Below are 27,583 nucleotides of genomic sequence, written 5' to 3'. Positions count from 1 at the left end.
GGCACATTTGCTTCTCTTTTTTCTTTTGACTCAAGTTTTGCTGATTTCAGCAAACTTAAAATCTGAAAACTTTTCAACCAATTCTGTGTCTAAGAATTTTAAAAAAGCAAAGGATGGCCTTTATTCTGCTTTAACTAAGAGACGAAAGCAAGGGATCAAGGTGGAAGATTTATCACCTTAAAAGAACAAGGAAAAAGTGGAATAACACACAACCGAGCAACTTTTCTGTTATTTTATTGATATTAGTGAAGAAAAAATTAAACTTCATCATTCTGATGTGTTACAATTGCTTTCTCTGGTGGGTGGACAGCTCCTACAGATAATTTAAAGGCTAGATAATACTTCTCGGTTGCATGATTAACTTCTACACTTTAAGTACTCTTATGGTATTGCTTTCTTCCTCTGGGTACATAAAATGGTCCATTAAGTCCATGACTTTTTTTCAGAATCAACTGTTATTCTATCTACTGGTTTAAGATACATTCAAATAAAAAGATACTTAAATTTACTTGCAATAAGTGCACACATACAACAGCAAACAGAGCTGATGGCATTTTACTAAAATACTGTAAGTTCATAGAATAAATAGAAGTCTTCAAACACATGCTGTAACTGACCGATGTGTTTTTTTTCTTTCTCAAAAAATATCCTTAGTGTCCATAGCACTACCGCAATAACTACATCATTCAGAAAAAAACCAAACCACCCACCTATCTCTTGTCACAAAGACTAAAAGACAGTTTCATTTATACAAGAAATTATCAGTGCTAATAATTCAGTAACAGTCTGGTACAAATGGCAATTCACAGCAACTACCTGTAGCGCGACAATGGTAACAAACGGGGAGCTTGATTTCAGATGCCACAAGAAGTGCAAGGAAAAGAAAGTGGACGCTAAACCCTCCCTGCTTTGCTCCTCTCCATCTCCTCTTCCAAAAAATATTTATCTCTCAGCTCTGCTCTAGAAACAAGCTCTCTCCAGTCTGTTCCAGTTCCAAGGTATTTCAACTCTTTCTACAGGCACCCAGCAGAAGGATGGGACAAAGAGAAAAAATTGCCATATAATTAGGATTGCCTGGCAGCTAAAGGTTGCATGGAGATCTTATGTTTCCTTTCTGAAAAAGCAGGGAATTATACGTTTGCATGGCAGGTATTTTCCTCATTTTCAAAACACTGTGAAAATAAAGCATTTCCCCTATTTTTACCTATGCTACGGTCCAACTTTGGATGAAAAAGGTTTCTCTGGAAAAAGAAATCAGAAAATGGGTGGAGAATATTCTCACCCTGCTTACAAGGCCACGGTCTCTGACATGCAAGAAACATGAAGATCAGCATGAGGGCTGCAAGCTGCTCTTTCCCACCTGTACCATTCTGTTACTAAATGTTTTATGTGGTTCTCTGTTGAGGTTCCAAGGATTCACCTTTTCTTAACACTGGTTTTGCTACATGTTCTTTTATAACATTCTTATCTGTCGATCTGTTCCGCAACTTGGACTTCTAGGAAGTCACTGCCATGTTTACCTCATGAGTTGTGAAAACTGTTTTCTTTGGGCGCACTGACAAAGCACGTTTCAGTGACGGCAACACATAGTAAAGCATTTTCCCTTCCACAATCCAGTGCAGCATTGAAGAACAAAAGAAAAGAAAACAAAACACAACAACCAAAAAAACAAAGCAAGAAGTTGCACAAAGTGTAAGTGTGCCAAAGGAAACAGCGGTGGTAGGAATATGACAATATCCCAGGTACCCAGTAGGCCTGCTGGCCTCAGCACAGTATTAGTTCAAGTTTATAATCTCGGGGAGGAGGCAAATATAGAACAGGAAAAAAAAAAAAGGTTTCATCCATTCAGGCATAATAGCCAGGCACTCCAAAAACTCAGCTCAACTCATCTACAGAGGCAAAATTATAACTAGCACATGTTAAACTGAGTGCTTTTTTCAGTATTTAATGAAGCACAAATGCTCCCATGCTTCAAGTGATATAATGAGAGGTCTCACATAACACATTCAATAGCTTCCCATGCACCTTTGACTCAAGTTAGGCTAGCTACGGAACTCACGTGTTTTTTCTAGTCAAGTTATTTTTTGTTGGTTTGCTCTTTTGTTTTTTTTTCAGTGCATCTTAAAAAAAAAAACCTTTTCAAAAGGTTAGCAAGTTAACCTTAATACAGCAATCCTAACATAGAGCCTTTTGCACTCAATTCAACAGCAAAATAATCCAATTAGTTACAATAGATCTGGTACATATTTACACATTTTATACAAAGTTTACACATTTCTCCCATTAGGCACGAAGTTGATTTGTCAAACTCAAGAGGCAATGAAGGGCTGGTGGGAAAAGGAAAAGGGGATCGGAGAAAGAATCTGAGTATTTTCATTTAAAAAGACTAGCTGTAAAAATAAAGTCCTTCATCGTAAGCTAGTTTGCTTCGGGAGCTTGGTTCCCATGAGGATCCCTGAAGTGAGGGATGTTGGGCCTTTCATCTGCATGCTGGAACCCACCATGGTGGGGAAGCTCCGATTCCTTCGGATGCCAGTGTTCAGCTGGATGCCACCAATGGCACTGGTGACGGCAGGGCAGCCCAAGGGGAGACCGTCAGGTGCCAGGCCTCCAGGGACAAGGGCCCTCACTGGCCCCTGTGCCCCACAGAGAAGAGGTCCCTGGTCCTCAGTTAAAGGAGGAGCTGACGTTTGCCCTGAACTCACAACTTTGGCAATACCAAACCTCCTGACTTTGTCCACGAGATTAAGGTTGGAAACAGACACGTCAGTTTGGCTCTCACTGTTCCTGATGTTCTTTTTATTCCTCACCTCCTTCAAGATGGAACTAGCAGGCTTTGAAGCCAAGAAGTTGTCATAAGGTGGGCTGGTGCACTTGAACTCAAAAGACGGAGGGGAAGAAGAAGGTGTCTGCATGGGTGAGTTTGGTGGAGTGGAAGGAATGATCGCCATTTTCGGGGAGTGTGTGTTCAGCAGGGTGCTCCTGCTGGCTCTGTCCCAGCTCTGTGGATTGTACACTGCTGCCGAGATGCCCCTTTCCTTCAGCAGCCACACCAGCCCCAGGGACGTGCTCATCGTCGTCGTGGATTCCCGGAGGTTGGTGAAGGATTCGGCCAAACTCAGACGCCGAGGAGTGCAGGGAGTAGCCACCGGGGTACCTTTCAAAATGCTAATGCTGCCACAAGCTGGAGTAGGTGCTGCGTTAAGGCTGAAAGCAAAGGAGCAGTCAAATTATTCTCTCCCCTAGAAAATTAAAATTTACTACAGGCAAGATTTTTAACCCTGAGCAGGGCCTTTTAACCACTTGGAGAGTGCACAGGACACTGACAGTTCCCAGCCCCCCACAAATGTGACTATAAGTGCAAAACCATCAGATCTTACAAAACGTATGTCCACTTTGCACACTTCAAAGCCCAGTCTCACAGGATTAACGCCATTGCCAATACCCAGCACCACATTTCTCCTGATAAACTATTGACAGGTCTGTGATCAACATCTTCACTTTTTCTTCCTGGTCTACTGGCTGTCTCAACTCCCAGTTGCTTCTAAGAGACAAGGAAATGCAGGATACTGGACCAATAGTATAAACAGGACATCTACTTTTTAGTGTCACTTCTGAGCACACAGAACTGTACACTCATTCACTAAGGCATGGTGTACTTAGTTATTCCAGAAACAAGGCATGTGGGATATCTATGACACTCCAAATTCATGTCTGTTTGAGAGAATCGCAAGAGCCTCATGCACCTTCTGAAAAAAAAGAAGTTCTGACTTTTTCTAACCATCCATAAATTATGGTCTTTGCCACAAGTACACACACACAGACAAAAAAAAAAATAATTCCACAGTAGTATCTCCTAAGCATGGGTTCATCCCCTCTAATGGCATTTGAAGGGTCTTGAGTAATGCAACACTTGATGCTAACGAAGGATTCACGGACGTGAGCTCACCACTGTTCAAACAAGGAAATCTACTCCCTCACCTTGCCAGGTTAGCAAGTAGAAGACACTCGGCAAAGAGTCAGACAGAAAGTAAAGCCAATGCGAGATAGTGGGAAAACTAAGTAGTTGGGAGGGGGAGGAACAGGGGAGAGAGTGGGATATTCCCTTTTCAGCAGAGCCATGTTGTTGGATTGGCTCAGCCATAATGTGCGACTTAAGTGGGGTTCTCCGCACCAAGAAAAGTATCTCAAAGAGCCACTTTGAGACAATCTGGTTGAATTTCCAAGAGAAGACTCTGGCCAATGACTAAATTGCATCTTCTTTGCCCATGGACAAAAAGGGCTGAGATGGTGTCTTGACTGGAATCTTCAGTCTCATTTCACCTTACATTAATGAACTCTGTGTAGCCAACACTATTGTGCATATCAGGTTAGACACCCTGGAATGCTTTGAGCTGCAGCTTCTGATGAGCTTAGAATATCATCATCTAGACCCTTGGTTTACAGTGAGCAGGTGATGTGAATTCACATAACACTGGAAACTCTAGTGCCGTGGTGTAAAAATCAGCGTATCTTTAAGGCACTTCTTAATTAAAAAAATATTAGCCTGATGCTATGAAATCTCAAGTCATGTCTCCTTTACAAGGCTAAATAGGATCTGACCAACTTGATCTCTAACAGTGATTTGGAACTGTACCAGCCTCTACCACACACAAGTGAAATTGAGGAAGCTGAATTGCAGTTGCAATTCAACAAGAGGAATCCCATATATTCCTCCTGGTATACCGAGGTGAAACACTTAGTTGAGGAAACTGGCAGATGAAATTAGAAACTCAGCCTTGCTAAGTGGCTCTGGACTCAGTCTCCTTGCACCCCCGTGTGTGCTGTGGCTGTCAATGCATGTGGCAGATGTGCTAAGGCACATCCTGATGTTCTGTCCCTTCTGCCTGGGCTGAGGCAGCAGCACACACACTCTGAAGGCAAGGATGAGTGGAAAGAAGTTAGTTCACAATTCTTCTCTTAAGAACTGATTAAAACTGGACCCTCATAGTTCTGATTCCAGTGGAACTAAAGAGCAGTGACAGCCACTGTGGTGCATCTCCCATACAGACAAATACAGAACAGAGAAGTCTTGAAAAGCAAGAGGGAGAGAAAAGAAAGAGAAGTTACTGCACGAATCGACTTTCCACAAGGTATGACCATATACATTTCAAGAATCCAGACATGGTGCTAATTGCAAGGCTTCCAAGATATCCTAGGCACAAGATGAAAACTATAGCACTCCAATGATTTATTAACTCCAACAGCTTCATTCTTTCCAGATACAGATTTCAGTTGCACAGACATGTAGATTAGTATTTCTACTAATTTTTCAGCACAGTTATACACTACAGTGAAATTAAAAAAACAAGCCATCTCTGCAAGAAAACAGCTACAGGGGTTTCCTTTTTTTCTGTTGGATCATTTTGGCATTGCTTTAACTGGGAAATATTTTTCCCATCAAACTGACCAACACCACAGGGTACCCTGGACACAACCGCAGAAACAGACTCAAAGTGGCCTCAGCAACTCAGCCCAGTGACAGTCTCAGAGTTAGACTGAGAAAAGAAACAAATAAAGGAGCGCTTCATTTAGCTGGATGAAATTTAGTCAGGTTAGAGCAACACCTGGGGTAGCACAGGTTAAAATGCAACCAGGCAGGTAAATGCCAAACCTCTTTGGGTTAGCCGGTGCCACACACACTAGCATTCCTTGTACGTGACCCTGCCAACACAGATGCTGCTGGCAGTGCTGCTCACCCCCGACTACGCTGGGTCCAGTGTCTGCCCTATACCTCCTCTCATCACAATGAGACATAAGGCAGTTTCTTGTCCTCCTCACATGACCTGTGAAGAATCATTTATAGCTGGTAAGGAGGAGCTCCTTAAACATCTTTTGAAAACACCATTTTGTTTATCTTGCTCTTTGTTCCCCTAAACGAATGAACTTCCATTTAACTAAGGCAGCTGAAAATGCACTGAATTTAGCTGTCTTTTCTGACTGATTTGTTAGATTTAGTACCCAAAGAGTTTATTATGATCACAACTGATGGCAATTTAACAATAACAAGAAAATTAAAGTAGAATTGCAGCCATATAAGAGGATCTCTTCAGTAATTGTGTTGAGGGGAAAGACAGAAAAGAGTAAAGAAAATACAGACATGCCACTAATAACTAACTCAGTTCAGAAAGGGAAGCAAAAAAGTTACATTTAAACATCATATATTTTCTTTGCACTTGACAGGTTTTCATATTCAATACCCTTACTTTTCATGCCCTTCAGAGATAGTCAGTGCCTGTCTCATCTTTAAACAAGTATAGACCCAACACCTCTGCATGGGGACCTACACAGTGGTACACTCCCACAGAGGAGCTGGAAGGGGCAGAGAAAGCAATGATACATTGTCCTTACAAACAGAAAGGAACATTCTGTAAATCCTGATTTGCTAAGGGAGGAAAGCTCTCTCTTTAGGTATGAAATTTACACGCCACTCTGGTTCTCAGATCTTCGGCTTCCATAAGGCCACAGAACTGCCTTCTGTTGCTATTGCATCACCAGCTCATTACTTTCAGTCTGAAAACTATGAATTAATTTTCAACAATTACACCAAGAAACAAAGTAGACATCTCCCTGTTTCCAATGAAGGCATATGTCCTCCTCCCTTCCTCACATAGTTCCTGAATTTCTTTACCTGCACATCCCTTTTTCTTCTGAGAGGAAAGATTTATACTTCCTCCCTGGAAAAACCTCTCATCTTTTTTGCTAAGAGCTAACACCCTGTGCATTCACCTATGAGGACTACAACTAGTCTAAGATGAGGAGTAGCCAGGTTTGGATATCAGAAGCCAACGTAGCTGATCCTGCAATATCTTAACTAGAGACAACAAAATTTAAGAAACTTTGACTGGCTTTTTAAAACATCACACACGACTCCCAAATTCAGGCTGAGGTAAGTCAAAATGGGAGGAATAATTGGTGGCTGTGTTGTAATTCACCAATGCAGTCAATGCCTGTGCTTATGCTATTATTTTGCATTTGCTTAGAGGGGAAACTCTGATAGAGCTGAAGGCTTTGCCATCATGAGAATCCCTTACCTTGGCGTAACTCGTGTGAGTTCATCGGAGGGGTGCAGAATGCGGCAGGTGGTGAAGGTGAAGGTGGAGTTGGTTTGTGACATGCACTTCCCAGGATGAGGTACTAAATCAAAAAAAAGCAAATTCTTTGCATTTTACACAGAAAAGGGGAAAACCAAACTTCCGTGTGTTAAGACAGATGCAAAAAGTGATGAGGCACCTTGATGGGATCAATGCAAGAAAATTGAAATGCCAAAGTACTACAGTGTTAAACAGACACTTGTTCTCCAAAAGAAACACCCCTAGGACTCCAAGGCCAGTGCTAAAAAGGTCTGCTGAAACTCACCCATGATCACAAACACTGCAGATTAGGTCTTGTTCAACCCAAATTTAGGCCAGGCAGCGCTTGAAATGCTAGCTAGCCCTGATCTAAACTAGCAGCTTGCATCAGTGGGAAATTACAAGCAAAAACTTCTAGTACCAGCTCAGGAGCACCAGGATTTTCTCAATGCTTGTGCTTTTCAGCTTTTAGATTGATCCACAAAAAGGTATCCCCATTGCTTCTCAGTAATGGATCCATCGGGGTAATGCTACAGGAATACAGATTGTTGAGGTGGGGAGGGATACACATTAATTATTGTTTCTCTGACTTTTCATATCCACAATATGGAAAGTGGTAGTTTTTTTGGATCCACTACTGTACATCTGTGACATTTCTCTTGTGCATGTGATTAGGTTCTTTAAAAATGTATGTCCTCAGCTGCATAGTATAGCAGTTTTTGAATATTTGTAGACAGTGCAGTAAGCAAATTTCCTAACAAATATGGCTGTAAAACTGCCACTCTGGTGACAGACCAGTGATTTGAGAAAGAAGCAATATATCTCAGTTTTAAAAATGGAAAACTTAGGCCAACTTCTTTCTTCTTAGTAGAAATACTTCTGCAGTTGTATTAACCTGCTATACAATGCAGCTGTGGTCACTGCAGAAGAACTACAGAATTTAAGAGCCATGCATCTGAAAAGCTGGTTGAAAAACACCCAGAGTTAAATAATTACATCAAAGATATCATGATTGCATCGGTTCTCTTACTTAGTAACCAAACTTAGCAGTGCTCAAAAGACATGCACAATAAAAACCATGTGCAGCTCCCTCCCCACCCACCAACCCTCCTGCCCAACCCTCTGAGCCATTCCCTGATTAAGCCACATTTTAGTACCACAGTACACAACTATTCAACACATTGCGAAAGACAGACAGACCGACCAGCTAGACCAGACACCATTCTGAACTCCCAGAGCAGCTCAGCAGAAGCAAGGCAAGTCTTAATTGTGGCTGTGTTCCCTTTTTCACGTATAAAGTATCACAGCTCCGAAATGGTGTGTGTGGTTAGGTAGCCCTTTAAGAACACATAGAAGCAGTGTGTGAAGGGTAGAGCATGGGCAGTGTGAACAGTGGAAGCAGAAGTGGCCGAGCACACAGTGTGAGGTAACTTCTAGTCAGCGTTGGAATGTACAGCTGTACATTAGAGAAGGATATTTCTAAGGACCCACTGGAGTGTCATGTTAACACACTCAAATGTTAGCACGGCATCACATAACAACAAGCTCTACTTCACCTCCAGAGATGGTAATTAGGATGCTTCAGGAATCCAGTTGCTTTAGAGATTAGTGTGAGCACTACAAAAGCTATTACAAGGGAGCACAGCCTAGCAATCATGATTCTCTCCATATTGTAGAGAGTTATAAGAAAATCTGGAGAAAGAACTCAAATAACTGGACATGAAAAAATTGGTTATTTAGAGAAACATAGGACTTTAACATAAATCAATTAGAAACAAAGCAATTATCCCTGGATGATGAATAGAGAACAGAATAAAGCAATGCTGGTTTAAGATTGCAAGCTCAATCCAAAGCACACAGCTGTAATATAATCAGTGCATTTTCCCCATTTGTAATATCCACTGGGCATCCCCTCAGATTGGAGACAGGCACATTGAAGAAACACAGCTGCATTAGCAAAAGCAAGACTCATTACTATTAATGAGTCAAAGATAGGAGAAGGCTGCTAAAAGTAGAGAAATCACTAACTCTAATCAGAGGAGACAAACTGAAATGATTAAAAGAATCTATTGATTTCCAAGGATATATTTCACCCTCAAATACCACTAATAAAGTCCTGTACCAGCTTCATCCTTCATCAGTCAACAATGCGTTGTATCATAATGCTGTAGCATTTTCCGTCCTTTGGACACAGTGAAAAGAGTGAGAACCTGCTGCTGTAAATGAACAAAGTTTATCAAACAGAAACAAAATTATTAATTTCTAACTTAGTAATTTTACATATGAATGGCCATCTCCTGAGCTGGTATAAGTTCATGAGGAAGGAATACAATTTTTTAACAACAAAGACTATCTTCACATTTACATATATAGAACTATTCTCTTAAATATAGACATCTGCTCCACGTAACTGTCTGAAACCAAATGCTTTACTTTTTACCCTCTTTTCCAAAGTAGTCATAGTTTAGTAAGCCTTCATATCTCTATGAAAAAGAATCTGTACATAATTCAATGCTTAACAAAATTTACAGAAACATCATGTTATTTCATCCATCAGGAGCCCTGTGCAAACTGTTAGTGCATTTTCCCCCTAAATTAAAATTAAATCTAAACCTAAGATTTCTGCTGTATCATGTTTTAGCACTCAGGAATTAATGATTCTCCACTTACTAAGTTTTCTCAAACAATTCACAAGCACTATGAAAAAATGCAAACCATCACAGCTGAAAGGGACTCTTCTGTAAGCACAAATACTACCATAAAAACACCTCTTAAAATACTGAGATGGGGAAGAAAAGAAAAGAAAAGAAAAGAAAAGAAAAGAAAAGAAAAGAAAAGAAAAGAAAAGAAAAGAAAAGAAAAGAAAAGTAAAGAAAAGAAAAGAAAAGAAAAGAAAAGAAAAGAAAAGAAAAGAAAAGAAAAGAAAAGAAAAGAAAAGAAAAGAAAAGAAAAGAAAAGAAAAGAAAAGAAAAGAAAAGAAAAGAAAAGAAAAGAAAAGAAAAGAAAAGAAAAGAAAAGAAAAGAAAAGAAAAGAAAAGAAAAGCAGGTTCCAGTCAAACTGAGTGCAGAGAGCTTCATCTTCTGGTAAAACAAACAGGGCTTTCCTCACAAAACAGAAAGCTGATTTTATGTATCTCAGAGCTGTCTCAGATCCAGCTTCAGGACTCCGAGCCTGTGGGCGATTCTACTAGGTGTCAACCGCAAAATAAATATGTTTAGGACACGACCTTCTGCCCAGGGAACTCTCAAAAGGCCATTTTATCTGGATTTTCAACCAGTTTGTGCAGAGGAAGGTACAAAATTAGAGCACATAAACAAGTGGCCTGCCCCACCCACAAGAAGATGTCAAGACAAGTTAGAGGAAGATTTTTAAGAGGCAGCTGTACTAAAACACAATTAACTTTTGTACCATTGGATCAAAATTCAAATTTGTTGTTATCTTGAAAAAACAGTGGGGAGGCAGAGAGCTCAAGATGACCAGTAAATCTTTACATTTTGTACAAAAACCTATTCTGGCACATACACATTTATCAGGAAATTAACCTCAAAAAAGTTGGGAAATCTTTAGAGCATGATTTGATCCAGACCAGCACAAAGTTAACACTTCAGTCCAACAGTGAAGCAAGCCACTCTGCTCCATCCTTTTTTTGGCATGTTTCAAGAAAAGGAGGGAACCTGGTTCCCTGCTATTTGGGCAGGGAGCACACTGGAATTAGGGCATCTCTTCAGTACAAGCTGTGGAAACAGGGATGGAATGTCAATCAGAATGTGGCATCCTTACAAAAACAGAGGGTGTTTTAAAGCATTAGAAGTTTATTGCTGAATAGAAAAGTTCTGCCTGCTTTAAAAGAGGATAACAAAGGACCATGAGGAAACTTTTTCTTCCTACTGTGTGATCATCTAGAATACAGGCTGTGGACATCACTTTTGCCAGTTTGTGCCACTAATTTCATTCTTGGGTGAGGTGAAATTACTGGAAACTAGGTCACAAAACCCAGCTAGGACCCACAGGACAAGACAGTGGCTTCATGTAATGTCTAGATTTAGCAGAGTTCATCCCCTCCAGGTGGCTAAAGGTGAGAGCTCTGATATCCAGTGCTACTTGTACTGAAAATCCCTGGCTACGGAATAGGGGGAACATAGAGTAAGCTACATCTGATGCCTGGGTGAACCATTACAACAAAAATGAGATAAGTGATAAAAACAGCAGCTGTAAAGTGTGAACATGATGCTCTCCTAAAGGTGTAACTGTGAATACTTAAAACCACCAAAAATTCATCTGTCTGCACCAGGAGCATGGTTTTTGTTATGTTTCTTAAACAACAAAATTATTTGCTGAATACCCGGTTTTCCAAAATTTTCATTTATTTTGCCTTTGGAAACAGAAATAGAGGAAAAACTGAACAAAAGCAGGTATTCTTTGGACGGGATGTTTGTTGCCCTGAGTTTTAGCCTTCTGATTGTTTACATTTCTGTAGTGGAATTTCTTACACTTGTAACATAAACAAAGTAGTTGTTCCCACATTCCTCTCTGATGAGGGACAATTGATGGACTTTTAGTCTGGCCAGCAGGAGTGGAGAGGTGGTAACCATATTCTCCAATCCCTGGTCATTGTCCAGAATCTATATAAGCGAGGTCATGTAAATAAACTTCCCTTCTTTTTGCCCTGACGACTCAACTGTGTATCACTCTTTTCATGTCCTCTAGCGACAGGTGTTCTTCTGGCTGAGACCACTTTCTCATGAGTATGTAACGACTGAGCATAGGTGTAAATAGACTTCAAAGTATTTAATGTGGCTTCAACAGAAGTTTATGTAAGCTAGGACCCCCAAATTAAAATTCAAGCATTTTAACAGCACAGATAGCAACTGCTGACAGACTTTTCTTAAAGAAATAATTACTGTGAAATATTCATGCCATTTGAAAATAAAGTATATTTGAACATGCATCAATATCTCAGTTCTAAGGAGAGTTACAAAATTTATTGCTTTTCTGTACAATGAAAACTTTTTAGAAGCATGTACAGTAATCCTGCTAAAAACAGTAATACATTCATTATGTGTTCTTGTAATTTTCAGCCTCCATTTGGAAAGCCCTCCATGTCATGGCTAAGGTCTAAGCATGAAGTACAAGTGCTGATCCCATAATGCTGTGCACATGTCTATTCAAAGCAATCAATCAGTGGAACTAACAAACACAACTACTGAAAAACCAGTTTATGCACCCATTACTAGCAAGCAATTAAGCATACACTGCATCGAGTGTAGCCCTTCCAACTTCAATATGAGAACATTATTAAGTGCATTGAATGGCTGGTATTTAATTTGTTTCTTTAAGGGAAATGTGAAAGTCAGTGAATTAAAAAAACACAAGAAACCAAACAAAAAACCAGCCCAAATAACCCCTCCCTCCAACACAGACTCTGTACAGTTTTATAATAAAATAGGTTATTTCTTGGAATAAAAAAAATTATACTGAGGTTACTAAAAATTTGTGCTGCAAAAATTACTTGTTCCACATGATTTTAAGAACACTGTGTCCTGTAACTTCTCTACAACTCCACTAACACTGCAAGTCTACACAAGTGATACACAAATCTCAACCTATTCCTGTGCATTAGGCTAGAACTGCAACTTTGGAATTTACAATCCTCCGTGAAGTTAACTCTACCAACACACAGTACGTGGCTCCAACAGACTGACTGTAGACCAGAAGGCACATGCATGCTAACTTCTCCCGAGATGTTTCAGTGCCATAACTGGGATAGAAGATGCATTTAAAGTGAAGATGCTACTTCATAGATCAATGGGTACTACAGGTTTCAACATAGGGACAAGAAAACAAGAGGAATGTAACTTTTCCTTTTTCAGTCAGAGATATTTCTGACTCTAGCCCTCCCAAGAGTAGAATATCTATCACAATTGCTCTAAATACACTTGTTTTGCCTACAAGGTATTTTTGGCACCAGCAGTGTTAGCTCTCCTGAGCCTGGAATTTAAAATAAGTTCTTGGGCTCATTTTGAGCAGCACTGTGCACACACAAAATGGCATTATGAATAGTACTTGTAAGTACTGTGACAGAGAACATATCCAGTGCCCAAAAGGCAAGATACAAACACTCAACTGAAGCAGAAACCGGCCCAACAGACTGAGATGACCTACACCTGCTGGGGATGTCCTTGTAGGCACCATATTACTAAAGATCTTTTGGTCTGAGGCTGGAAGATCTGTAGCTCTAGACCAGAACACTTCATGGACTGCCAACAGCAACATTAAAAAGATACCTTCTGGCTTTTACAGACCCCTTGAATGAGATTTTTCCATGATGAAGCTATCCTGAATTACAGGCAAAGGGGTTATTGCTAGAGGCTGTGTGGAAGATTCTTCTTTCCTTCCCATTTTATTTTACTTCCACATTCTCTAGCAAGAGTTTATTCTGTATGTTGCTAACTGGACCCAATTCCCAGCTGGAATCATGCAAGCAATGATGTCATAACCTTGTACTCATGATGGGCTCATGATGAGGTGCCACATGTCCATACACACCTCTACCTGCCTTGCATCTCCGACAGAGAAATCTAGAAGAAAGAATGCTGAGGAAAAGCAATGAGAAGCAATGGCTACACACTATTTAAACACAAATAAATTTAGAAGCTAAGCACGCACCTCCTTCCCCAGAAAGACATTCTACAGTGGGTAGATTGTGGACCCTAAGAAGTACTGCTCCATTAGTAAGTGCCTACTCTGACAAAATCCACAACCATCTCCTCCTTGTACAAGGCCTGACAAATTGCTGCAACAAAAAGTAGATACAGTGTCCACTCCCTTTGAACAACACAACCAATAATTATATAGTAGCTCATGGATACTCCTAAATCATATGCAACAGGACAATCAGAAAGAAGGCAAAAGAATGGGAAATTACAGGTTTTGGTGCACTTGTTCATTCTACACAAAGTTATTAATTTTGACTCGTTTATTTCTACAATGTATTAAAATGACCCAGCAAACAACACAAGGTAAAATAAGATTGCTACAGTGATTTCATTGATTTTATTTACTTTGTCAATTTATAAGGTAGGGCATTTGCTTAAAAAACCCTGTCTCAGATAGACTTTTCCCAGGAAAAGTCAGCAGTAACTAGTAAATAGCCTATTCATAAACAATGACCGTTACTCATATCATAATAGAGACAGAAAATGGAAGGAAATACTACATTTTCTTACCAGTTTGTAATCACAGTGCAGGCCTGCATTACTCTACTCCAAAGAAAGAACTCTTTCAAGTTATTACCCAGAAATGTTAGACCAATTTGTTCTTTAAAAAAAAAAACCCCAACAAGGAACTAAACTATATCCTTATCTATGTTTAGCCCATGACAATGAGTCTTTTTTGCTTTTTTCCTGTGTTGAACACTCTTACAATTAAAAAATAGTAATTTTTTTAAATTGTAATTTAAAAAAAAATTTTTAAGAAGTGTAACCCAAGCAACATTTTTTTGCAAATTTACTGTACTCTTGAGTACATGAAGAACTGCTTCTTCCCTTCCTTTCTATGGCGACACACTTTAAAATTAATCATATCTTTTGCTGAATTTTTTATTCTCTAGATACTAAAAATGCTAGTTATATTTCAGTTTTTGATTATTTCAGTCCATGTTTCTCATATCTCCAGCTTTTCTTTCTGTTGTTACTCAGACTTTTCAAAATTATAAAAACCTGGATAACATCCAAAATGGTACACAACTGCCTGAAGAGGCACTATTTTCATATTAATATAAAAAATAATATAAACCTCCTTTCTGGGATTTCCTAAAACAAGGACGATTTTTACCAATGGAAAGGGAAGTTGAAGGGTTTGGATGTTGAAGCACTGCAACGGGCTGCCCAGGGAAGTGGTTGGGTCACTACCCCAGAAGATATTTAAAAGATCTGTAGATATGGCACTTAGGGACATGGTTTAGTGGTGGACTTGGCAGTGCTGGGTTAATGCCTGGACTCAATGATCTTAGAGGTCTTTTCCAGCCCTAATGATTCCATGGTTCAAAGTTTAACCTTAATACAACTGACTATAGAAAGTAGCTTATATTCAATACCTGAAAGCACTGAACTGCCATTGCAGTGAGAGCTGAAGATACTCTGCATGTCATGATAATAATAGAAATATTATTGTTTAGCCCTGAGACAATCTAATCTTCCAAAGACCAGCCAAATATTAAATTATGATTTATCGCAGAAAAAGGAGAGGGAAGGAAGTGTCTTCATTTAAAGCAGTTATACAAAAACAAGAAGCCGGGGAAAAAAGGGAGTTCTGGAAATTTTCTGATTCTGGACTAAATAAAATCCTTTACCAGAGGCAAATCTTAATGAAGACTATATAGCTTATAAAAACAAAACCCCCCAAATTCCAAGAACGAGAGAGAAACCACACAAACTCAAAACACATCTATAGTCTTGAGAATCTGTAATCTTGTGCAATAATAGACTGCTACTGCCAGTTTAGAGTATCTAATAACTCATGCAGTACTGTGTCACTTAAAAATGTTTATGTCTTAATATAGTATAAATAGGAAGGACAAGGTTTAATAGTGTGTTGGAAAAAGAATAAAGGAAATGTTATTAGTCACTGCATAAAAACATCCCCTTAATTCTTTATCTCAGAAGGACTTCAAAAACAGGTAACTGTATCTGAGGTAAGTGAATTAAACTTTCTGAATTTCTTTGGTGATTTTCAAGGCACTCTATTTGTTTCAGCAAAGGCAAGGTCGAGGTACTTTTAGTGCACCAATCATTTAGTCTTCATTTTTTTCCCAAAGTACAAAAATCTAAAACATGGCATCACCTCTTATGAACTGTCAGAAGAGTATCTGCACTACAGCAATACAAATTATATGTCATCTGTACATTACACACAATTAACAGCGTGCACTAAACACACACAAGTTGAATACATGCCACACAAAGGTTTGTGAATGAACCACTTCCTTTTAGCAGCCTTCTCTTATCAAAATAGAGTAAAATATTGGCCACAGATGCTGTTACTGAAAAACAAATTAAAATATTATCAAAGAAACGATTTTTGAGCCAATGTTAGAGTGGTTATGTTCTAACCACTGCACGCCCTATCGTGCAGATGCTACACACAAAGCGATATTATGGATGCTGTTCTGAAGAGATGTGAGAATGGCCCAGTAATCAAAATCCTGTAAAGATGTCAGTTTTACTGGACTTAATGAGTTTCCCTCACCAGACCCCTCATCATCGTCAGTCGCGGACTCCTGCATCTCCTCTGTGAAAGCCTGAGATTGGCGGGGGTTATTCTTGTTCTCTGAAACAGTCACTTGTGCTTGTGACCTCTCACCTGAGGTCTCTGTGTGCTGAACTGGCGTCGAGGTAGTTAGGCCCTTGTAAGAAATGTCACCTGTCTCATCTTCCTCATAGTCATTAAGGCAGTACACTTCATCCAGGTCCAGGTCTAGGGTCCTGAAGCCCTTAGTGACAACCCCGGGCCTCGGGTCCAGGATCCCACCCAAGTGAGGCTGAGCCAGCTGCTGCCAGTGGTGCAAAGTGGCAGAACCTTGAAAGGGAACAGAAAGACAACCAAAATCAATTAGTAAGCAATCCAGAACCCAAAAGACAAAGTCCTACTTAATTTTTCTGGAATTACCAAAGGATTGGGAGCTCCAAACCTTTAATGTTTCTGGGTTTCGTGTTTATAAGGACACACGCTACAGCACAAAACTGCTTCACGTATGCTTCAGCATTTCCACACCAGGGTGTAATAAACTGATCACATCAGCACTTACGCAAAGCCTGGTGGTGAGAAGCAGCACACTTGTGCACATGCACATCCCCTCCCCATAAATATCCTCATCCGCTTCAATTCACAGGATTAAGCAGGAGCAGAAAAAATTTACATTGTTATAGTTGATCTGAGCAGCATTGCAGAAAGCTCTAAGAGGAGCATATACCACATATTCCCACATTAAGCTCAAACTAAGACAAGTGCTGAAAACATGCCAGAATTTTCTATCAGTGGCTAATGGGAGTACAGCAGTCACACAGATTGCACAGCAATTTTAGCTTTGTACCATATGTTAGAAAACCCCATCAACTTCAGGCACGTGTAAGCAGATACACAACTCTGAACTACACCTCAAGCCTAAATACCTGTGTGGGCCCTACAGGAATTCAGCTACTACACAACTAAATGCTACCGTACCTGTAGCTTCATCCTTGGCAGAGAAATGTTTTGAAAAAGGAGGTGCATTTTACAGAGAAAAGCATTCAATATTCAAAGTTTAATAGGAGACAGTCAGAAACAACAATGGATCAGGAAAAACTAATATATACCCTGAGATGGGCCCAGTGAAATCAGGGGAGGATTTATCTGATTCCTCAATTAGCAACTAAACATTGCTTGCAAGGGCCTGCATTTTCCTGTGTGCCCACCAACACTGTGTTGAAAAATGTGACTTAAAATCACACATCTCCTATGAGACAAACAAAACATCTTTCCTTTCACCTCTGCCAGATCAAATCAGAGCAGTTTTTGCAGTCTTATTCCTGTTCCCTCTCTGCACAGCAGAAGGCCCACTCATTCAACAAGCTGGCACATAAATGTCTCACCCATATTCAAAGACCAAGAATGTTGAATTAGTTGCACAGTGCATGTAAAAGACTAAATAACTATAGTAACTAGAGAAGGGGTGGCTCTCATATACATTTTCAACCTGAGAAAAATCCTATGGAATGAGAAATATTGTCATTTCACATATTGCTCTTGAGGAAGCTTACCGTAAATAGGAAGTGAACAGGGAAAAGCTCTTTCTCTAGAATGACTGGGAACAATGAGTGGCATTTTAATTAAGTCTATCTCACATTTTAACATCTGTAATTTTTTAGCTCAGAATAAATGTATCTGCTAGATTACTTTAGCTAATGACCCTATTAATATTTTTTTGCCTTTATTTAAAGTAAGTCTAGAGGGATTAGAGAAAATTTGCACCCTGGAGGCTCAAGAAGTAGAAACCATTACAACCTCAAAATGAGAGAAGAGACATCCTTATAACTTGTGTTTACTTCTGAATTGTCCCAAAGGCCAAGTTTTTTGCTTTTATGTAAAAGAAATACCCCAGAATGTGAAGAAGTGACAGATATTGTCAAGCTAACCAAGGAGCAGAGGTTTTCTGTCAGTCTACTCCAAGAATTAAAGAACAAAGGAAATCGAAATTTCTTTCTGCACTGCACACAAGTATAAAAAGTTAATTAACTTCTACATGCTAGCTTCTGAAGAAGTAATCTTTTCCACCTTAAAGCACACCAAAACTTATACTTAAAATTAACTCAGCAAAATACAAGCACTTAATTTTCAATACATATCTCATATTTTTCCATAGAAAATATATTTACCAAAATATCTGCATTTTGAGCTTTGACATTTCTATTGAAACTACAGAAATCAAAATAGCATAAGCTCCATCACAAACAGGAGTATATCTGAACCTAATCTCAAAATGCTTGTAAGGGAGCTTTAATTTCTTATACAGAAAATGAGCACAAATGTAGAAGGGAATCCAACTACTGTAAATCCCCAATAAAAAGAAAAAAAAGAAAGCTGCAGAAGTCAAAAGAGGGAAATACAACGCTTTTTTGGCCTACATTCAGACCCAGATTTCTAGCAGACGGTTTTGTAAATAATCAGACATAGCTGGTATGAGAGAATTACCGTGTAACTGTGGGACATGCCACTGAAGGAAGAAGGAATGTATGAACAAAGTAAGTATATGAATGGAGTAAGGTTTTTTTCCTATATTTCTGATATCCCTGCATGATTGCAAGCAGGCTTTGAGGATAAGAGAAAACTTAGAAATTCAGTGTATTGCTCCCACAATTGCAGTGAAATGGGTGAAGACATAGTCAGTCCACATTTTTAGTTTTCTTACAGATAGCGATATTTCATGCTTATGACACACGAAGTCACAGGTGCATAGTTTAAAAAACAAAATAAAACAATCCCACTGGACTATAACTAAAACAGGTCACATCAAACAATCTCTCTGTTTGACTAAAAGAAGGGTGTTGTCATTCCCACAGCAGGGTTTTTTTAAAAGTGCAAATTTTTCTGTGGGATTTAAAAGATTTCTTTCTGGAGCAGAAGTCTTTAAAGGAGCAGAAGGCATTAACCTATAGTAAATTTATTATAGAACTAATGTTTATTTCTTATGTTTTATGACATGAGCACCCAAAACAGTAATAAAACCAAAGACACAACCACTTATAGCAGTCTGCAGGTAGAGCAAACTATTTTTCCCCAGTAGTCTGAAGGCAACCATGAAGTTGAAAAAATATTAAGGCTCATGAAAAATATTCAGAAAAGAAACTAAGCTGAGATGGAAAACAAAATCAAAGCTATTTAGCTAATAAAAGTTAACAAACACAAAACTTATGAAACAGGCAGATATAAACATGCTACAAATAAGATCTAAAACCAAACCTGGGAAGTACTTTAAAACGTGCAATAATTCCAAGAGAGAAAGAACCCAGTGAAAACATTGAATAAAACCAGGGAAAAAAAAAACCCAGACAGAGAGAAAGATGATAAAGACTATAAGAGTTTATTGGAAGACAAAAGCAGATATAATGGGATGGTGACAGAAATCTATTACAGTGGTAGCAACTGGAAACTGAAACAAAGTGGGATCATCCTTTCCCTCACGTGCTACAAGAACTTTTATGACCATTTAAAAGCAGCCATGAAAACCAACTATTAAAATCTGCTCAACAGTATGGGTTTGTGCACTATGGCTATGGTTTCACTTGAATAGGTAGAGACAGTACATCACTTTCTTCAGGATATGAGAATGCTTATTTTTGCTTCTGAGTACCTGTCATGCTACATGCTCCTTATAGGTGAAATAAAGTTGTTCTAAAAAGATGAAAAGAAAGGAACTTCGGCAATTTAAACACACACAATGCAATATAATACAAGAGTGCTGTTAAAGGAAAAGAGAGAGAGAAGCCAAGCTAAATGATGCTACTTAGTGTATCTGTGAAGTACTAATGAAAATTTCATTTGGTTTAAAACCTGAAGGAATTGACTCAATTAACTTCCAGCTACAACCTGAAAGGACTGAAGAAAGCCAGGCAGACTATACTACACGTGTTTTGACAGCTTTTTTTAAACAGTCTATTGAAATGAACTTTGAAAAGCAGCTCTAGCCCTGACTACCATCTATCTCTATCTTGCATTTCTCTGAGACAATGTACGAAGGAAATTTGACTTTAAAAACCCCCACCTATTTCACACAGGAAACACAAAGCCATAGTGATTCATGTGTGACCACTCAAGCAACCCATTAAGTCCAGAGATAATTTTCAATCACTGTAACAGTCTTATTAGACCAACTGGACTAACTGAAGAAGGTAAAGATCTTTCCAGATACTAATTTACAGAAAACTCGTTTAGATTTCACAGACTATCCACTTTCCTTTTCCAACTAGGAAATGGTAACATTTAGGTCGGATGTAAAGCTGCACTGCTGATGTGCACATGTGGACTGTAATATTTATTTTACTGCCTTGGCTGGGATTGTTTCCTAACACTTTTAAGGCTTGTGGAAAAATATAATAGTTAGAAGATCTCAAACCAACAGCGTGGAGTACTGTCTCTAAAGTAAAAAGAATATGTATTACAAAGATTTCCTGATTTCTGGTGATGGATTAGAGACCACAAAGAGTCACTAATAACAACAGATAAAGGCCGAGGCCCTTTGTTATCACCTTCTAGTGGTTTCACAATCTGAAGCTTTTCTGGCAGGTAGGAGCGACTGCTGATAGACATTCCTGAATATCCAGTGAATTCTGAAAATCTGGAGTGAGTTCCCAGTGACATGATGCTCTCTGTGGGTGTAACAGAACCACTATGGAGTTCTCCCTTTTCTGCCAGTTCCCGCAACTTCCTTTCCTGCTCCTCCTCAAAGAACTTGCGCTCCGAGAGGAGATTCTCCCGCCTGAGGGAGAGCCTACGAATGGCAGTCTCCAGGTCACTGGAGCCTGGGGTCCCTGGAGTTCCAGGCTTCTTCATCCTGTCTTCGTTTCTAAAACATAAAGGGGGACACAGAAAAATAATAATAAAAAAAAGGGTGGGAGAGAAAAAAACACATTCTTAGAAATGTTTAAGACTTCCACATGACAGTTTTGAGACACCGACCAATACATTTACATTACTGTGAACAACTTGTTACTCATGTGGAGAGCTCAAAGGCAAACACCAGTCATTTGTTTCTCTTTCATAGCAAAAGTTTTGAGCCCTAGTTCCTGCCTGGAAACTCCTGGTTGGAAACCTGCACTTCACTTAAAACTTCGTCCTACAGAGAGGTGCTGTGAGTTGTCTGCTTGTTGTGCGTCTCTCACAAACACCCTCAGGTAAGCAGGCCCCATGCTAAAGGGCCAACGCTGTGAGAACACCTCAGTGAGTCACAAGAGTGCATTATACTGACAAACATACATTGTTTTGATGGATTAAGCCATTTTTACTGAAAAGTATATAAAGCATAGTTTGGAGCTGTACTGGGGGGAAAGACAAGAAGCTAGAAAAGCAAAATTCCTGATTGGCTTCATTCACAAGTTTTCATATTAGGTAACCGACAGAGGCACACTTTATTTATTTTTAGGATCAAAAAAGTTAACTGTAGCTGCATCTGGGATCAGAATTCCCTGACATTTATGTAAAATGGCGAACATTTAATTATTTTCAAGTGTTGGCCCACAAAAACAAAGGGTGGTTTTACATCATCTGGTGATGTTGCATCTCAGAACAAGCCTGAGTTGCAGACAATGATTGATACACAGTACTTTCTAAAAGCTTTCTTTTTTAAATAAACTTGAGTGCTCAAAAACTGTAAGCACAAAATAGATTTTAAAGATAGATGTCACTGGGGTAACTACACTACATAAGAAAAAAGGAGGAAAACAGGAACACTTTGCCTTTATGTCAGAAACAAAGCAAAAGCAAATTCCAGTGCTATGGTACTGACCCGTTGTCCGAGGACTCTGTCTGTAAGATGATGCTATTGGTCTTGTTGTCTATCATAATGTTAGAGATGTCTCCCCCATAGAAACTGGAACGTGGAGTGCTGACACAGCTAGAAATGACTGAGTTCATAGCAGAGGACTGGTTAGAGCCTGGGATATTCATTGGTGACGGGGTCATGGATCTCTGCTTGACAACTTGATTGACATTTCTCACTGTCTCGAAGACCCGCTTCTGATGGCTGTAAAACACAGACACAGTTAATAATCACTCAATAACTTATTACCATAGAGAAAGGAACAGAGAAACAGGTAACAGCTTATTAACAGCCCTTCCTATTCACAGGTCTATCAAACACTTTGGTTTTATATATCGTTCTGGAAAGTAGCATGCATAAGGTCCCATACTAACTACAGTCTGGCCATTACATTCAATCCATCAACATAATTCTTCCATCACCCTAGAATATTTTTGACAGAACTTTTGACAATTATGTGCATGGACCATTTCAAATATTCATAAAAAATAAGTGAAAGAGCATTTCAGTACATCAGCTAGATGTGCCATAAAGCCATTATGTAAAAATGAGTTTTTAAAAAGCAGAATTGATCTCCATTCAACTCTTAATTACAAACTGGCTAATCCATTTTAAAAGAGTTTGAGTTCACTCTCCTGAGTACCTCTATGCAAGCAAGGCTTGTATCTTTTCCCTTTGAAACCAATTTCTAACCCCCTTGAATAGTACTTTAAAAAAAAGGGAAAAAATCCCAGAAATATAATGGACCAAAACTTGAGGCTGCAAGGCTGGAAACCTTATTTTTGACCTATTTCTACAGTTCATTCTTTATCATCATTGTCTTTATACCATAACAAACACTGTTCACCTGCTTCAAGACTGACATCAGATGACACTTCAGCAGAAATTTCTTGACAAAATAAAATTACCCTACATCATGCTGCAAAAGTGTCACCGCTGCTTTGTTTTACAGTTCAACAATGGCTGAACACAAGAATAACACATTCCCTCTGTCTGAAAGGTAACACTGCCAGGTTGTAACAGTGACTGCATGCCTTAGGCTATTTAATGTCATTTAAATTTCTTCTGTCCATGGGTGCTCAACAGTTGGACCCTTTGGGCAGAGGCTGCAGGTCTATAGTTGTGTATTGCTACAAGGCTGTACCTAAGATAATAATATAGTAATAAATAGTCCCATAGAGCTTGCAGTTACTACCACTGCACAAATAAAACCAAGACAAGTCACATAACCAAAAAAATAGTATCCTCCTCTGGTACATGCAAAGTAAATAAGACATTCTGAAGAAGTTAAACTAGCTTTAAGTCAAACTATACTGGAAGGATGAAAGGATCCTATGGGGTTTGAGCATGCTCACAGCTTTCTGATCTGACATTTTTCTAATCAACATTTCTCAGTGTCAAAGCCTCATTTACAGTTCTTGGCTCAGGCTCAGGAAAGGTCAAAGTATGTGTCAGGCATTTTGTAAAGGCAATTAGAAGGTTTTTGGAAGTGCCTACTGCACCTTCCCTGACTGTCCTGTTTTGTAAACTCTGTTTCTGGAACGGACCCTGTAAACTGGATTAACTTATTTCAAATTAAACAATCCATGCTTTGTACAAATCTGTGAGATAAACCTATTGGAGCACACGTGTGACTGGTATCAGCGAGGCCATTTCTGCCAAGCTGTATCCATCTATAACTTTGGGGCTGTCACAAGCACTTGGCTGGTTTCAAACTACTCTCTCCTTTAATTCAATGGAACTTCAGCACAGGTGTAATGGGCATCACACTAAGTACCCAACCATTCCAAATCCCTCACTGCCCTGATGTTCTTCCTGTAAAAACTGGATTAGATCAAGAGTTACCTGGCAACTTCTGTTATAAAACTCACCAAGAGAAAACCCACTAACTTGAACTCCTCCCCTAACTGGTAACTGAAGAAATCTAGCATGGTAACACACAAGAAAACACATCTTTTCTCATTCTCAGCACTCACCCATGAGGAAAAAAGTTTACAAGACAAGGCAAAGCAAATACATAGGTGTTTTCTTTTGGCAGCTTTTGAAGAAAATAAAAACACACCCAAAACTAGGCAATTTGTTTTCCTTTCTCCCTATCATTAACATTCAGCTAGAAATACTTCTTTCTAAATATCTAGCTCAACTATTTCCTGTTTTTTCTTTTCTCATCAAATAAATAACTTCAGGTGTAACCAATCTATTAGGAACCAATTCTTCTCAGTCGTACGCCAAGTCAGGAGAGTCAGGTTCATCTAAATGCAGTTCTTTCCTCATTGACCCTTCTATCTCTGCTGCCAAAGAATCCTGTTAAAAATAAGCACAAAAGAGAAACAAATATTATAGTACTGATAGGTAGGCATGACAGAAAAAAATAAATTACTCATACAGAATAGGAAATAATGGAGAATATTTCGAGAAGGAAAAAGGAAGGTTTAAATATGAAAAATGACTGGCAAACTAATGTAAATATTTAAAGCACTGAAAAAATATGGCTTAGCTTCATTTTCCTGCAGTATGAACTACCTGATGATGCATAAAAACTGTCAAAGAGACTTAGAAAAGCATTATAGGCAACAAAGTGATCCAGCTTCCCAGACTGAATTCCATACTCAGTAACACTCAACTTTCATGTATAAAGTTTTGCTCTTTATGTTCCCATTTAAAATAAACATAAAACCCAGAGCATTATCCATCCATCCACAAAAATCACATGATTCTTGGCATAAAGCACTATATACTTTCTCCATAAAGTTAGAGGTAATAGGCCATCAATTTTCCATTGCTGATCACTAAGTTTTACTGCTAAGTCACCAGAAAACAAGAAGGTATGCTTTTAACCCTGCTCAAAGGTTTAGACTGAAGGGCTAGAATGTATATCATAAATGACTAGAAAGATGCCATGTCTGGAAACCACTATTATGTTATTAAGAAGGTATATCTCCAAGGATATTGAAGATTCACAGGAAGTTCCAATGAACACCAGCCAGCAAAGTATAGGAGATGCTTAAAGTATAGAAGATGTATAGAACCTGTTAATGGTTTCCCAGCATAAGCACAGACAGCTGCAGGTTGTATATAACACTGCAGCAGAGCTGCACAGCACCACTGTTTCAGAACCAGGTATGCAAAACTGATCACTCAGGTATCCTCTGACACTATACAAATACACGTTTCACCCATGCTTATGTCAGACCTAGTGTCCTACCCCTGAAGCTGTAAATCAGATGCAATACCCTTCCTTTGTCTGGTGTGTGCAGGTTTTTCCTTAAATCTGCTTACCATAGGGAAGAGACCAAGGGAGTGGTAGCGACGTGATATAGCGTTTGGCATTGTCTTGTTCCTAAGGTTTTTCAGCTCTTCTTGAGCCTCATGAAGCATTTCCATGCACTCTGCATACTTGTCTTCCAGCTCTCGCAGCTGTAACATAAAGAAAACAGTCCAAGACCTTAAGGGGTGCACTGTTACCATAAAAATCCTGCAAACTCTTTTAGTACTGGTAGGCAATAATGGTGTAGGGAAGAATGTCCCACTTTAAAGGAATCAGTCTCCAACAACTGAGTATCACTGGAGGATCAATAACAACATGGATTAGTAATGGGAAGGCAGCAGGGAGGGTCACAATGCGGAAGGAACAATTTGCTCCATTTCCTTCCCTATGTATCTACGTGAAGCCATCGTCAAGAAGATACAGAGTATCTTTAGTCTGATCAGGTTTAGTGCTTAATCACTGCCACGATGACCACAGTGGCAAACACCATGGTCTAAGGATAAGAGATTTCGCAATGGTCCAAAGGACTTGGGAATTTTAAAGCCAGGATTTTCACGCATACATACATATAGCTTTCAACAGCCTAAGACCATGCCTTTTTTTAGAATTCCCAGGAAACATATCTTATGTAATCATTCTGTCTGCAGATGTCTGTGTACCCCCACAGCTTTTGGGTTCATCAGCCACTTCAACTAAGTTTGGCGAAGGGGCAGAAGTCTGAAACACCACATTCCTACAACTTTCATAAAACTCAGCTATTTAGTTTAGAAAAAGACATCCGGTTCATTTTCTTTCCAGAGAAAGACATGGTGAGGCATGAGCCCAATCTTTGTTGAGCATCACAAATACAAAAGATCCACTTACTGGAAAAGCTCCTCTGGCCATTCCCACCTTCATCACCAAATAGCGCAAGTGCAAGACACATCCTAAAGGGATCAAGCTCTATTCGTTCCATCTTGTCCATTTTTTGTCACATGAATGTAGCACCCATAAGACAACCAGAAATACTGGACTGCCTTACGTTCATACACCGAACAAACAGAGCACAAATAAGCTCTTCCATGTTATCTCACTAGTCAAAACGGGCTCCATTTACCAGCATAGAGAAGTCAACCTCTAAAGGCGTTCCTGTACAGCCCCTAAGCGTTTGTGTTTCAGAATGTGTGTCATTTGAAGGAGCAGGGAATAGCAAAAAAAAGGGGTGGAACTCTTAACAGGAACATAAACGTTCCTTCATTCCAGGTACACAGGCAAGACTATTTAATATTTCTGATCCAGCTCAGACTAAACCTCCCACGGCAAAGCAATCAGTCATTGCTCTGCTACTAAATTATTGTATTACTAAGTAATGTACTCACCTCTGCTGTGAGCTGTCTCTGGGCATCTTTAGCTGCTCCCAGATGCTGGACAAGTTCCTCATTTTCAACTGCACACTAAAATATGCCAAAAATGTTAGAAATACTGTGATGTTTTGTCCTGTGATATTTGTAACCTATACTACAGGTAAGTAGGAACATTCTAACTTTTCTCACTTCTCCTCTGCAGCAATATTAACCTACACATTAGTTTAAAAATGTTTAAAATGTTAACACAAAAATACACAGCATTAGAATGCACCCTGCTACATGAACCTCCAAACAAGTATGTGCCCACCGAAATACTTGCACTGACACTCCTGTCTTACCAACACCACTCAATGCAGAATTTTGTATATAATATTTTAAATAATTTTCACTACTGCATTTGATAAACCATATATGCATCTTTTAATAAATTGATGCTTTCTAGTCAAGTACAGATATTAAACACCAGACAAGGTCATCCACATAAGGAAGGTGGAATATTCCCTTTAGGCTCTAGTACAGAGAGGATTTTAATCTGTCCTCCATCACTAGCAAATAACATCAATAGTCTCTCAACTGGACTGCTTACAGCTTTGGCCTTTTTCTGCAGGTCGACTATCTGAGAGAGAAGATGAGTGATTTCTTCTTGCTGCCGGGCAGCATCTTCAGTTTTCTTTGCTAACTCTTCGGAGATATTGGCAATCTGGATGTTTGCATCCCCTTTAAGATAAATAATTACAATTAACATCACAAATCCCAAATCAGCAAAGTAAGCATAAAGATGCTCTT

The 27,583-nt window shown here is 39.2% G+C and overlaps 1 protein-coding gene across 2 annotated transcripts in view; it reads right to left on the bottom strand.

The window, feature by feature from the left end:
• Window positions 1–216: 216 nt before the first annotated feature.
• TRAK1 (trafficking kinesin protein 1) overlaps window positions 217–27,583 on the bottom strand; it is a 104,757-nt gene continuing 77,390 nt past the window's right edge. Inside the window, exons 9-17 of one of the 2 annotated variants that reach the window (XM_040082413.2) lie at window positions 27,384–27,514; window positions 26,810–26,884; window positions 25,463–25,600; window positions 24,411–24,487; window positions 22,151–22,387; window positions 20,895–21,211; window positions 16,360–16,689; window positions 7,074–7,176; window positions 217–3,207 (exon numbers count right to left, since the gene is read on the bottom strand). In XM_040082413.2, coding sequence (XP_039938347.1) covers window positions 2,409–3,207; window positions 7,074–7,176; window positions 16,360–16,689; window positions 20,895–21,211; window positions 22,151–22,387; window positions 24,411–24,487; window positions 25,463–25,600; window positions 26,810–26,884; window positions 27,384–27,514 — 2,207 coding nt within the window. In that variant the 3' untranslated portion in view covers window positions 217–2,408. The remainder of the gene's footprint in view (window positions 3,208–7,073; window positions 7,177–16,359; window positions 16,690–20,894; window positions 21,212–22,150; window positions 22,388–24,410; window positions 24,488–25,462; window positions 25,601–26,809; window positions 26,885–27,383; window positions 27,515–27,583) is intronic. The other variant, XM_040082450.2, reaches the window with a different exon arrangement.

The sequence above is a fragment of the Hirundo rustica genome, chromosome 1, assembly GCF_015227805.2.
Source record: "Hirundo rustica isolate bHirRus1 chromosome 1, bHirRus1.pri.v3, whole genome shotgun sequence".
Taxonomy (NCBI): Eukaryota; Metazoa; Chordata; class Aves; order Passeriformes; family Hirundinidae; genus Hirundo; species Hirundo rustica.
This window is presented reverse-complemented; position numbering and strand designations above follow the sequence as displayed.